The sequence below is a fragment of the Lingula anatina genome, chromosome 2 (assembly GCF_051362555.1).
Source record: "Lingula anatina isolate TDL-2025a chromosome 2, LinAna3.0, whole genome shotgun sequence".
Lineage (NCBI taxonomy): Eukaryota > Metazoa > Brachiopoda > Lingulata > Lingulida > Lingulidae > Lingula > Lingula anatina.
This window is the reverse complement of record NC_141768.1, coordinates 43,550,271-43,565,080: the sequence shown is the minus strand read 5'-3', so window position 1 is coordinate 43,565,080 and position 14,810 is coordinate 43,550,271. Positions and strand designations below refer to the sequence as shown.

At 36.1% G+C, this 14,810-nt stretch overlaps 1 protein-coding gene across 2 annotated transcripts; it reads right to left on the bottom strand.

The window, feature by feature from the left end:
- Positions 1-2,198: 2,198 nt before the first annotated feature.
- On the bottom strand, positions 2,199-14,391 carry LOC106165946 (uncharacterized). 2 transcript variants are annotated; one of them, XM_087004947.1, is made up of 15 exons: positions 14,245-14,391; positions 12,439-12,570; positions 12,183-12,233; positions 11,764-11,815; positions 11,385-11,558; positions 10,750-10,932; positions 10,082-10,099; positions 9,487-9,680; positions 8,991-9,139; positions 8,036-8,083; positions 7,580-7,719; positions 7,176-7,266; positions 3,661-3,829; positions 3,070-3,220; positions 2,199-2,873 (listed from the first exon to the last, which is right to left on the bottom strand). In XM_087004947.1, exons 2-15 carry the CDS (start codon positions 12,439-12,441, stop codon positions 2,686-2,688), a joined length of 1,611 nt encoding a protein of 536 aa, XP_086861073.1. In that variant the 5' UTR covers positions 12,442-12,570; positions 14,245-14,391; the 3' UTR covers positions 2,199-2,685. The 2 variants fall into 2 exon arrangements, with proteins under 2 accessions (XP_086861073.1, XP_086861074.1); XM_087004948.1 differs by lacking the exon at positions 10,082-10,099.
- Between the last annotated feature and the right edge of the window lie 419 nt (positions 14,392-14,810).

Below are 14,810 nucleotides of genomic sequence, written 5' to 3'. Positions count from 1 at the left end.
GAATTTAGTGAAATTTCGGGATAGAAATGGGCCAGATGTTTAAGTCTATCGATTTATTTCTTAATTTTGATTGTAATGGGTTATGTAATTAACAATTATCAAAAATTTAGCAATTAGTGGATAAATAAATGATTAATAATTTTGAGAATTGATTTAATAAATTGATTAATCAACTTATTAGTGAATGACTGTGGTATAAAGCCCCCTTTTCAAATTCATCTTGTGAGATTATATCTAAATATTTGTAGTTGCCTGATAAAAAATGGAAATATGTAGTATCAACGGCGGATTTAGGGGATTAGGGGGGTCCTGACCCCCTCCCCTCCGATTTCTAAAAAAAACCACACCAACGGTCTCCTCCTGAAATTAGAATTTTGTCTAGCTGAATCATAGTTCTAAACCGTGCCAATTAAATAGCACCGTTCGCCCTCGTTCGTTAGCACCGTTCGCCCGCGTTCAGCGGGTTTGCATTCGCGCCCCCCTTCAAATCCCCCTTCAAATTGTGCTCATATAGCTCATATAGCTACAATAATAAAAAAGATTTACCTACTTCATTTGTAAACCAAGCAAACGCGCCCCTGTTCTTTGTGTATACTCTGCTCTTTTGTCAACGTAATCTTTCCACAGCAATATGATGTACGATAAACGCCGTCGAAATTTTAAAATAACATTGCTACATAAAGTTTCAACAATCACTTCCACAAGCAGCAGCTAAAGTAAAGGTGCATTCATAACAAGTTGATCCGCGGACTAACAGATCACGGATAAAATATGACCGAACCACTTGAAAGCTTGCTGCATAATTCCCTAATAGACAATTATGGATTCCTCGCGGGGATTAGACGGTAAGGTTTCAAGTGGGTTGGCAATATATGACCCGCGAATCTGTTAGTTCACAGGAGTTTTCTGCCAACGTGACTGTTGCTTAAGTCCAGTTTGATGGTGAGCTAGTAAACGCTGGTGGACAGTTGGAGTCGTTTTTATAATCCAGGATGTAAGAGACCTTTCCCATAGACAATTCGGCCTACGTGGATCGGTTCAACTCTGCGGGAACTCTCGCTAAGTCTCATCATCTTAACAAATTATCCTCTCCCTCTGCTGACGTTAAGAAGAATACAGAAAAGCTGGTGATTATAAGAACAAGGTAAAAGCAAGAGGTGTGGCATTCAATTAAACTGATTGCACTTAGCAGGAAACCCCGCAGAGTTGGGTCAATCCACGTAGACCAAAGGTGTGTTTATGGGAATGGGGTCTAAGTGTCTGCGTAATTATTAGCGTCGTTTACTACGAATATTTACTCCGCAGCGATAGGTGGCAGAAATAATTGATGTAATTAATTTAAACATTTTCTGTCCACTCTATAGGAAACTAGAGATGAGGTGCTCTGACCGCCATTCATGTCGAGAAAATTAGTTTCTAAAAAGTTCTTGGCTGTAAAATTTTAATATGGAGATCAAAGCAGGAATAATACGTCTTACTTAATTCGGTAAATTGCAGCATTTCACAGACTTCGTTTGGGCATATGGAAAAGTGTACGGCTAGGGAGTGGAGAGAAGAACCTGAGTGGAATCAGATAGCGCGAACAGATTCTTTGCATGACTCACAGACTGTCAGTGCTTTAATTCAAATACAATAATTCATGGTAGTTGAGTTTAAGAACAGGCATGAGAGAGGGATGGAATGGAATGGAAAAAACTAATGCCACTACTATATTCTAAAACTCGGTAGGGATAGAGCTGGTGTCGGAGAATTGAATGAGAGAGAGAAAAGCCAAGCTCGGTGTCAGGCGTCACAGTGGCATACACACCGCCAATCAAAGAAACAAATGCGTCTTTATTTCATAATACTTATGAACTGGTAGCATTATGTGTCTGATAGTACCTCAATTGTTTGCAAATCTCTCCCATAAGTGGCAAAAATTTGGCCAGGATATGTATAATTGGTATATACTTAATGGCTGCCAATTATAAAACTTGTCAGCTTGATGGAATAGTACAAGATATATCCCCAAACAAACATTTAATTCAATCAATCTTTGATTTAAAATTTCCATCTTTAATATCATAAACTTACTAGAAGTTATTTTGTACAAAATAGCATAGAAAAAATTACAGAAGTATAAGCTGTATTTTTTGTCATCATATCCTTAGTTTTACCTCTTCTTGACATTTCCCAAGAATGAAATGAATATGACCATGTTCTTTCATAAGCAATTATTTATTTTCACACATCCCACAAAAATGCAATACATCATAGAAGGTGGCACATACTGACCGTGCTACATACTGACTCTTGTGTTTGTTCTCATTTTTCAAGTAATTTAAAGATCTGAAAAGAAAAGTCAACAATTGTTGGTCGTCCCTGTATAAAACTGTTGGGTTAACAAGGGTGGAGCATATGGATGGAGTTTAAAGTCACTTTGTGCTTTATGATGTAACATTGGTGTATGCAAGTCAAATATTTAACCCAAAATTATGTATCAGGTAGGCTATAGACATGAAGACCTTGATCCTGCAAGAATTTGGATTAGCACAAAGGGAACATCCCATTTCAAATGAGCCCATGGTGGATATCTTGATAATAATAATAATAATAATAATAATAATAAAACTATTTTCTCTCCAAAGACCATTAATTCACATTATTTATTGTGAGAGTTCTAGGACTTTAATGCGAACAGTTTTGCTATAGCAATGACCCTGAGATTGCTGTATTGGAACATCTGTTTCTAATGGCTGGCAAAATTCTACACTTTCGTAGAGGTATGGCGATGACAATAATGATTCCTGCTGTTAGAATGAGACACACCACGGCAATAGTTGAGACTGTGAAAATTGTTGACATTCTGGATTTTGGTCTAACCGTCATTTTTTCTGTAATAAAAAATACTCGTTTTAGTTATTTTCACAGAAGACCATCTGTCTTTTAAAATATGGTCCCTGAAAGATTTGTAACATTTCATTTATTAAATAGTTACAAAGAAGACGCATTTAACTTAATTTTTATACTTGAGAATTGGGAAAAATTAGGTTACAAGGCACCTGATAGTGTTCATAAGTCTCTTATTACCTTCATTGTTACTGAAAACATTTATGCTAGGATTTTTGGTGACAGAAACTTGTAAGCTAATAGCAAAATGCACGTTTTCCTTGGTCACCCATCTCTTTTTCCTGTCAGCTAAAGAAATCCTTTTCTCATGGAATGGACAGCTGTCAGGACCCTGAAAAAAGTTACATATAAACTCAATATCGTGCATTTGATAATGATTTAAGGACAGACATTCAAATATCTTATGTAAAACAATGCAAATGTCATTTTCACAAATTAAATTTCTGAGTCTTTAAACTAGAGCAAAACTGGGTGAATTATTCTGTGATAATTTTTCCAATTGCCTTGGCTATAACTCGTAGCCAAGGCTACAACTGTCCATTGGCTACAACTGTCCATTTCAGAAAGCTAATGATTAATGGTTATACTCTTGACAACTGGTATAATGTCATAAAGTCAGAATTTATCTTATTTTCATCATTCAGTAATTTTATCTGACTATGCCAATATGTCTTTACATGTGTATTTAATATATACAATTCTCCATGGGTTGCCAAATTATTTGGTGATAATAACGCTTAATGTTACAAATGCATTCAAGTAAGAATTTACCAGATAACACCTTTGATGTTGTGAGGTGCAAAATCCAATCTCACAGTTGAAATATAGTGTTTCTTTTTCTGGAAATTTGAAACACTTGAATGAACCACTTTCAATAGTTTTTCCTTGGCCCAGCTGGCCGTGAAATGGGGCATCTATGAATTGCCCATCATCAGGACAGCTGTAAAAATATTAGACATAACATTGATATTTCAGCCACAAACTTTTACAGAAATATGAAAAATGGGAATCTTTGTTTACTTGTTGCTAAACAACTTGAAATTACTTCCAAGAAAACATTTGAATATTTAATAACTTAAAGAATTTTGAATATTTCTCAATATTAAAATAACTTAAAGAATAAAACCATTTTACAATTTTTACTTGTAGAGTTTCATAAAGTTGCCGTTAATTTAATTCAACTAGAGGATCAGAGAGGCGATACCGCCTCCGAATATTGTACCACCAGCTGGAGCAAGCGCATTCGTATAGACCCCCACATACACAAAAGAAGGGACACAGCCACCAGTCTTATGCTTGACAAGCTGTAAAAATGCAATCAACAAGAATTTTCAAAATATGCAAAAAATATATATAACTTAAAATGGTACAATCAAAGTTAAGTTCATCGTAAGGTAGGTCAAAGGTCAATTTCAAGGTCACAGTAAATTGCCAGTATATGACTTCCTATTCAACTTTAATGGTAACTATGGACCTATCTCTGCCAGGTTTGGAGATAAAAGAGAAAGAAATTTGCAAAATTCAGTTCATAGTGAAAAGTAGGTCAAAGGTCAATTTCAAGGTCACACTTAGATTGCCAGTATATGACTTTCCATGCAAGTTCAATAGTAACTATGGACCTATCTCTGCCAGTTTTGTAGATAAAAGGGAAGAAAAATATGCAAAGTTCAGTTCATGGTGAAAAGTAGGTCAAAGGTCAATTTCAAGGTCACAGTAAAATTGCCAGTATATGACTTCCTATTCAACTTCAATAGTAACTATGGACCTATCTCTGCCAGTTTTGGAGATATAAGGGACTAAATGTTTTAATTTTGGAGTTACCATAATGTGCCATAAATTTCCTACCTAAAAAATTAATTAAAATAAAGAAAAGGTCATTTTGGTCAAAATTCTTGAAATAAGAGGTGTTCTGAAGTTCCGGATGTTCAAATTTGATGAAATAATGTCATTTTTGACCACAAGTTGTCTGCTTTGCCAAGCCTTATGTTTTATTTTTCTGGAGTTCAAAATTTATTATCCATTACAGTACTGCACATTTTGCTTTCACCACCAATATGTGCCAGTATATGACTTCCTATTCAAGTTCAATAAAAACTATGGTCCTATCCAGTTTTGGAGATAAAAGGGAAGCAAAATTTGCAAAGTTCAGTTCATGGTGAAAAGTAGGTCAAAGGTCAATTTCAAGGTCACAGTAATAGATTGCCAGTATATGACTTCCTATTCAAGTTCAATAGTAATTATGGACCTATCTCTGCCAGTTTTGGAGATAAAAGGGAACCAAAATTTGCAAAGTTCAATTCATGATAAAAAGTAGGTCAAAGGTAAATTTCAAGGTCACATTTAGATTGCCAGTATATGACTTCCTATTCAACTTCAATAGTAACTATGGACCTATCTCTGCCAGGTTTGGAGTTAAAAGAGAAAGAAATTAGCAGAGTTCAGTTCATGGTGAAAAGTAGGTCAAAGGTCAATTTCAAGGTCACATTTAGATTGCCAGTATATGACTTCCTATTCAACTTCAATAGTAACTATGGACCTATCTCTGCCAGTTTTGGAGATAAAAGGGAAGCAAAATTGGCAAAGTTCAGTTCATGGTGAAAAGTAGGTCAAAGGTCAATTTCAAGGTCACATTTAGATTGCCAGTATATGACTTCATATTCAAGTTCAATAGAAACTATGGACCTATCTCTGCCAGTTTTGGAGATAAAAGGGAAGCAAAATTTGCAAAGTTTAATTCATGGTGAAAAGTAGGTCAAAGGTCAATTTCAAGGTCACATTTAGATTGCCAGTATATGACTTCCTATTCAAGTTCAATAGTAACTATGGACCTATCTCTGCCAGGTTTGGAGTTAAAAGAGAAAGAAATTAGCAGAGTTCAGTTCATGGTGAAAAGTAGGTCAAAGGTCAATTTCAAGGTCACATTTAGATTGCCAGTATATGACTTCCTATTCAACTTCAATAGTAACTATGGACCTATCTCTGCCAGTTTTGGAGATAAAAGGGAAGCAAAATTTGCAAAGTTCAGTTCATGGTGAAAAGTAGGTCAAAGGTCAATTTCAAGGTCACATTTAGATTGCCAGTATATGACTTCATATTCAAGTTTAATAGAAACTATGGACCTATCTCTGCCAGTTTTGGAGATAAAAGGGAAGCAAAATTTGCAAAGTTCAGTTCATGGTGAAAAGTAGGTCAAAGGTCAATTTCAAGGTCACATTTAGATTGGCAGTATATGACTTCCTATTCAAGTTCAATAGTAACTATGGACCTATCTCTGCCAGTTTTGGAGATATAAGGGACTAAATGTTATAATTTTGGAGTTACCTTAATGTGCCATAAATTTCCTACAGAAAAAATTAATTAAAATAAAGAAAAGGTCATTTTGGTCGAAATTATTGAAATGGCAGGTGCTCTGAAGTTCCAGAAGTTCAAATTTGATGAAATAATGTCATTTTTGACCACAAGTTGTCTGCTTTGCCAAGCCTTATGTTTTATTTTTCCAGAGTTCAAAATTTATTATCCATTACCGTACTGCACATTTTGCTTTCACCACCAATATGTACTTTTTGATACAGCGTAGCTCGAAAACTGTATGGAATACAAAAAAACGGAGACCACCTCCAGTGTTGGGCTTTACATGCTCTACAAAATGCAAAAAAGAATGGGTCTCTAGCATTAACGGTTCCCGAATTAGAGACAGTTTTCAGTTTCGGTATCTTATGGCCACTACTCCCGTTAAAATGCACTGATTGACCCCAAATTCACGGAGATGAAAGATAACCTGAAGGGTATCATTTTCCAATAATATTAATGGTTAAGTCTGTGTGGTGTCTGAATAACAGCGCAAATAATTTTTTTTTCGTAAAAAAATTCATTTTTTTGAAAAATTTGGCCTGTTTGACCTTGAAATTAAGGTCAAAGGTCAAATCCAAGGGCATATTTGAAATCTACACATATGACTTTTGGAAAGCCGTCTGTAGAAATTTTTCCCATAATTCCTTCCGTAGGGTAGATAATTAGCATTTAATTTTGCCATTTTTGGACAAGGGTGCATTGCAATGAATGCCACACCTAGACCCCAATACCGACAAAGCCCAAATTTTACGTGGAACGAGTTGAGATTATAGGTGACCTAAATCCAAGAGATGGGTATAGGGGGCCTTACCGTCTAGGAGGAGAAGCGGTAACGATGACATGGCGGCGGAGCCGCAGGAGCCGGCGGAACGGACCGGACGGGACTAAAACCATGTGTATCGCCAGCGCTAACGCTGGTGGTACAATAAACTTACCCTTCATCATTCAAAAGAACAAATGTTTCATTATTTGGTGAATCTCCTGTTGCTTTTACAATACACTGATAAACTTTGATCCCCCAGGCAGCTGCAAAAAAAAAAGATATCAGGCAATATTTTTACATAATATCATTTGTAATGGAACTTTCACTTTACAGCAGAGCAGTAATTTTTGTGATTTATTTGCATATTAAGAATAAAACATGCAAAGGTTTAAATATTTAAACTGCATTTATTCAAAATAAAAACTCGGTATTTGAGGTATCCAAGGAAAGCTCATAATAGCCTTATGGATGGATTTCATTGAGATCAAACAATACAGAAATTTGTAAAAGGATATTAAATAAAAAATGTATGTATTGCATTATTTTTTAAATGGCCTTATGAATGGGCTTGATTACTGTCTGATTCTGTCAGGGTCATGGCAAGCAGAACCTCTTCGCCAAGGTAGCAACTTTTGGTGTCATTCCCATCGCTTGCTTTTTTCATTACCATAGTTACAGTTTCTCCTGCTATATTAGCAACTCCTTGTTGGAAGGTGCTGTTATAAAAAATTTAATAATTTTTCAAAGTTATGGAAAAAACTGATAAAATGCCAGGTAAATCAAATGGCAGGGATATCATGCCATTTCCAATTATAGAACATGTACTAGAGAATACTATTTCATTGTTATTTTTCCCTGCTGTTTTGCTTTTATCTTATCATGCACTCTTGATGTCACTCTTGTACACACATTTTACACACATGCACTTATTCATTTTTCAAACTCTTATAAAACACTTTCAACAATACCTCAAGAACAGTGTCCATTAATACTAGACGAGACAACTAAATTACCACTAGTAAACATAATTACCTAAGAGATGGTCCCGTTTCCAGTATAAATCTATCTCCACCACGAGAGCTGATATAATTTAAGATACAGGAAAGTACTTGAAAACAAAAACCACAGCTTGTCTCAGGGAGCATTCAGATAGACACAGGGTACAAGTTGGGGCGGTCCAACTCGGGGGGGGGGGGGGGTGCTCTCAATAAGTGCATTCTGCTTTACTTAATGACACGCCTCCTTGAGCAGCTTGATCAGGGGTAATTACTTTCATGTGTTCCTGGCTTAATTACCCCCAAATTGCTGAAAGAGGCATGTCAGACAATTAGGCTGATTCCAATGAATGCACTTAGCAAGAATTCCCAAACAGTTGAACTGACCTAACTAGTACAATGTGTCTATCTGAGGGTCTCAGTTGTAATTAATGTGAAAGTAGATGAAATGAATGGGTAAGATACTTATGGATGTTTTGGGTTTATTCATGAAGAATTCAAAGTGTATGTTTCTTGTTGAAGGAAGCTTAATTTGAGTTACTTTAATTATTTATTAAGAGATGTGTAGTTTGTCCATGCAAGAATCCTAAATAAAAATGAAATCGCACTTTTAAACTTTTCAAGGAGCAATGACAAATGGAAAGAATAAATATACAGAAAACCAGAGTCCCTTCAGTACCAAGAAACCAATGCCAAGAAAAGATGTAAGCTCTGTATAGCAAAAAAATTTACTACAGCAAAGCTACTAAATGTACGACGTACATAACCATGAGAAAATTATCAAATGTGATAAAGCAACAAATATTACTATAGGCAGACGTAAAATATTAAATATATGTTACTTTCCTAGGCTGACTACAAATCTGCTGGAATTTGAATTTCAACTGTGGCATATTGGCCCATATACAAACATCTGTACATTCTTTTATAATCAAGAGTATCACTTAATTAAAACAAAATTTTCTATAACAAGAAAATTTAATTGTACATACATGTTCTGCACACGAACTGATGTTAGTTCTACAAATTCTGTCTCTTCTGCAGTGAAATTACACCCTGGATTTGTGGTGAATTCAACATCAGTGTGTTGCTCTATAAGAAGGCTGTATGTGGCTAAAACACTCCATGTTTTTAAACCATTCTGAAAATGTATTACCCTTTGTAGTTTCCATCTGTCATAGCCTTAAAAACCAGCAGTTTTTTTACACATATTTAAACAGAGAAAGTATGGTTTAATTGATATTCACACTTCAGTTATATAAACTGTTAATTTTCCTTAGTTTTAGGTGCTAGATTTTTTAATGTATGATTTTTGAGCTTGATAAAGAACACCAGAAATAAATTGAGATAAAGTAGGGATATGGTGAAAGAATGTATTCACCGATGGATTTATGCCATCAAAGCTAGTGGGACCCCCAAAAGTTTGAGGACAAACTGCCTGTAGTTTTTTTCAAAAATAACCTGTATGGAAAAATAGGCATCACTTACTGGTTTTGTCACCATTCCACAAGTTCCTTCTGCCAGTCTAAATGTCACATGCGTCCAGCCTCCTGGTGTCCTACTAATATCTGGTTGACAACTGTTATCATCTTTATAACCAGGTATGTAAGCATCCTGGTAGTTATTGTTATTTTTTACTAGCATTATTACTTCGTTAGGCTTCACTCCACAGCGATATGTGGCTGAAATAGACAAACATTCTATTTATTATTTATTTTTCTATCCTAAGAAGTACATCATTTATGATGAAAAAATTATATGACTCTTTCTTTTAAATCCTGAACATATCTCATCTTTATTAAACACACTTTTATTCATGGTTTTGATTGTTGACCCTTGCTGAACTGCATGTATCAAAAATGTAAATCAACGACCCAGCTCAATCTTTCCTTAACACAAATTTCTGGTTCCATCTGGGTGCAATACTCCTTAGAGTCATGAAAGATATAAACGTGTGAAACTTTTAACAAATTTGTTAACAGACAGACAAACAGGCACTGACAGACAGCCAGATAGGCTCATGGATGTCACCCACTCCTTATAATATAGACTCTTTACCTGAGAATTGCATACTAGTACCTACCGGAAAGATCTGGTGGTGCTACAAAGAGAAGTCAAATAACAGTGTGGTTTTTGTATGAAATACCCCAATTTGAAAAAAAAATTGAAGGGAGCACTAAGCCTGAGTGTCAAAATTTCTTAATAGAAACCAGCAGCAAAACTGTCATTAGGACAGACATACAAAATGTGTTTAAACTGGCATAAAGTAAAGTACATAACATAAAAGCAGTCTTAAAAGGGGAACAATCAATTAAGAAATAAAAGTAATGCACAAAATTTTTTATATTTGTTTTATTAAGAGCACCACCACTTTTTCAATTAAAACCATAATAACTGTGGACATTCATTTTAATGTGAATGGCACAGTTTTATAAAGGAAGGTGTATACGTAGTTATGGTAACAATTGACGCATGCAGGTAATGGCTTTGAAACAAGCATGAATGTTCCATTTGTACCATGTAGAATGGTGTAGCTTCTGTCAAAGGCCTGTTATCTGGTCTATACCTGCATATCGCAGTCAAAAATGGAGCAGAGCAATAGGATGGTTGGTTCTTGAGGAATAGGGGTTTATTATAAGTTGGTACACCTACCTTTATAATAAAAAAACAGTATTCTTAAGGACTTCCAAATTTCAATTTCCAAAATTATAAAAATCAAAGTTTTGCACTTTCAACAACAGCACAAAGTACCTGAACAGATAGGCATGGGATCCCAAGTTCCATTAATATAACATGTGACATAAACATTCTGCAGACCATTCTCAGCCACATAGCCAGGTGCACACTGAGCCAGTACAGTTTGATTACGAACGTAGGGTTCTGGGGTTACTATCTCACCATTAGCAAATGGCTGGGGTTTGACACATGGCAGTACTGAAAAGTACATAATCATAATATAACATTTAAATAATTTTTAAGTTAAAGGTACTCAATAGATCTACAGGATTTACCAACTAAAATGAATTTTACTTCAGGAAAAAAGCAATTTTCTCCTTCTCATAAATCATTGCTCTATGCGATTGAATACATGTATGTATTTAAACTCAGTGGTTTATTCCATTTTTAATTTTAACTAAAGATTAAGTTCTACAGGACTTGTCAGTCATTTAAAATTTAAATGAAGGATGGGTTTTGTAGTTTTCTAGGTCTGAATTCCAAAAGGATAGTAGCTTTGCAGGATTTGTATGAAAAATATGACTATGACATTTTCAGATACGTACAGTATACTTTTTATAAAAATGTGTGCTTCCATGGGTAGTGTCATCTTGCATAGAAAATTTATGTCTGTAAACAATGCATAAAAAGCATTGTAGCATATTTGGTACCTGTAAAGGTTGGTAGCCTAGTCCAAAGATCAAAATTATCGCAGACTACAACAGGGTTTCCAACCAAGCGGTATCCTTCATTTGCTATTATGTATATACTTGTCTCACGAGTGTAAACTTCCTTGGGGTTCGTGATTTGGCCATGTTCTATATGGGGCTCTGGGCAATTTCCAGCTGCAAGATATAAAAGAAAATATTCAGTTTTTTCATACCAGGAACCATGGGAGTACTCATTAAATTACCCATTTCTTCACTTTTACTACCTTAAGGTTTACTTTTTTACATTGATTTAGCATTGATGTTGTCTTGGAAATAGATAAACAAATACAATAGGTTAAACAATAATAATGGAGAGGGAGAGAGAGAGACTGTTACTTACCACATGCTGGGTCATGGATTAAAACAGCAAAATAGAAATTATATAGTAGACACTGAAATAATAAAAAATCTTTGCAATCAATATATGACAAACACAGTTACACACTCATGACACATTCCAAATTGTTATACTTACATCAAGTTGAACAGCTTTGTTCTAGAATAGATACATGAAGCAACATTTATAGGCTTTAAAAACCATGCTATGAGTCTTTTACCTCTATATAGATGAAATTTATTGGGGGGAAAATGTCAACAATTTATCACCAAGGTACTTCATTGCCAAAACTGCTCATAAACCAGTTTATGTGATCCGAGTTTCTTATTTTAATATGGAGATGGAAATTGGTGAACTTCATTTGTGAAGGAAAAAATCAAAAATTAAAGAAAATGGCTAATATATAGACAAATTCACATTACCCAAATAATTTCCAAAGGCTTCATTGATGACCACTTAATTGGTACTTGAAGCTGGAATGAAATGTGAAAATTTAATTAATAATAATAACTTATTAATTATGATGAAAAGTAAAATATTAACTTAATTGATTAACTAATTAATAAACAGTTAATAGAAATGAGAATTGAGTGGCCTGGGCAGGTCTGTGCTCTCTGAGTGCCTTTCTAATTGGTACTTATTCTCTCATTCATTTTGTTGAAATAAAATGAGACATACCATGTATTTGTTCAGATAGATTATCTGAGTGCTTCCTGAATATCTTTCAATTAAGTTTTGCCTTTTCCTCCGATTCCATCATCCCCTTCAACAACATTTTTGTCAGTAGATCTATTGAAACCAGGTGAATAGCTAAAAAAAAAAAAAGAATTCTGGAAAGCAAGCTCTACAGTAAACAAAGAAGTCAGCATCTAGTCATCTAGCTGCAAAAGCCCTATTGTCCATCTGAGCTCTGAATGAAATTTTACAAAAACGTCAGCTTCGAATGGCACAGACTGAGATATCAATTGCAATGAAAGAGTTAGTTCGTCTAGTCCATTCTGGCATCGGACTTCACTTCCGACAATCACATTTTACCAAAAATAGCGGCAGGTCCGTTGCCGACAGGATTTCCCCGTGGCCAAGAGCCGACTACATCCTTATGAGATGTAAACGGCTTCCTAATTTCAAGGGTGATTCAAAATTGACCCAAAAGAGCCCTCCTAACCTTAAAAACTGACACAAGACAACTATGAACGGCAAGAAATCTGACCTGTACTTAAACCCCCTTTACACTGGACGGCGTCCTTTCTGCGTCCTTTGTGCGACCATGAAACTGGCCAGGACGCCGTCGGACGCTCAAAGAACGCACAGTGATCGCCAAGGTCGCACAAAGAACGTTCAAGCATCGCCGAGGACGCCATGGACGCCGCGAAGTTTTGAGCATGTTCAAAACAATCGCAGAGAGAACGCGATGGAGGATGGTCGCTCAATGGACGCAGAAAGGACGCACAAGCATCGCCGTGGTCGCAGAGAGAACGCACAAGCACCGCCGCGGTCGCAGAGAGGACGCACAAGCATCGCCGCGGTCGTAGAAAGGAGGCACAAGCATCGCTTTGGTTGCAGAATGAAAACTCAAAGATCGTCCAGTGTTCGACACGTAGAACGTTATTTTTTTTCACTCTCAAACGGGGCCGTGCTGAGGTATTTTTCACCAGACAGGAATTCTAAGGGCAACAGTGGTCTCATATCACCCTCCGATTGTTTTTTCCCCTAAAATTCATGAAACGATCCATTTTTTTTTTTTTTTTTTTTGAGGTTATTATAAAACGAATATTTTTTTCCTTTTTTACAAGATGCATTAATTGTCAGAACTTTTTGCTGAATGCTTCATTTGAAAACGGATTCAAACATTCTATGTTGTGTCAGTCATACTTTCTCGTTTTCGGCGCCTGTCCATCCTTCTTATAAGGAAAACAATGAGCATCTGGCTGATTATCAGTCCATGCAGACCTTGCATCACTATAGTTTAAAGCGTTTATTCCCATTTATTTGTTTTGTGTGCTGGAAATGTTCTTTATTGGATAACCTGGTTAGAACCGATGAAAAAATATGAGTTAGAATATAGAGAAGGACGCCCAAACAACGCTCATCGGTCAAGCAGGATGCAGAATGATCGTAGAATAGACGCCACTGATCGCCGATGAAGGTACAGAGAACGCAGCAAGAATGCTCAAACATCGCAATGGATGCCTTGGGTTGCACAGGGGACGTACAGTGGAGGCAGGCAGGTTGCTCGCAGTTTTACAGGTAAAATCAAGATTCGGTCGTTCAAAGGACGCACAAGGGACGCAGACGCCTTTACACTGAGACACGATTTAATTGCTTTGGCGACCGTTGAGCGTCCTGACCACATTTTTGAACGCAGAAGGGACGCAGAAAGGACGCCGTCCAGTGTAAAGGGGCCCTTAGTGATCAAATAGTGTACGAGGCTTTGGTGAAGGAGGCCTCTTGGTAACAGTAATCCTCAAGTCACGTTCAACCTACCTAGCTCCTTACTGGTCTTTTTGATATGGGAATTGTTTGCGAGTATCCTATATATCCTCAAAATACAACAAAAATTGATTAAAGCCACTCCTTTCCTTGCCCAACACGACAAAGGAAGCTGCGTGTGAATTTATACACAGCGCTGAGTGATAGCTTCTCAAGAAACTGACCAATCACAGCGACAACGGCGTTTACAATTTTCCAAGAAACCGTGTATCTCATTTAACGTTCACTTACGGTTCTCAATCTATTCTTGAACATTTTTTTACAGTTCTAATGTCGTTCTGTGATGAATGTTAACGTTCGAGAACTGTTTTTTGAGAAGTCCTTCATAATGTCATAGAACAGATTTAGAACATTTTTCATTAAGAGAGAAAAACATTATGGTCTAGAACAGGTTGACATCCGTAAGTGAGCATTAAAATTAGAAATTTTCGCAGGGAGGGCACCAGCATGGCAAAAGTTTCAGCGGCAGTGTCCGAAAGGAAGAGAAATATTTAACATAACATGCAGTGACGGATGCAGGATTTTTTTCATACTCCATAAAAATCAAATAAAACCTTCGA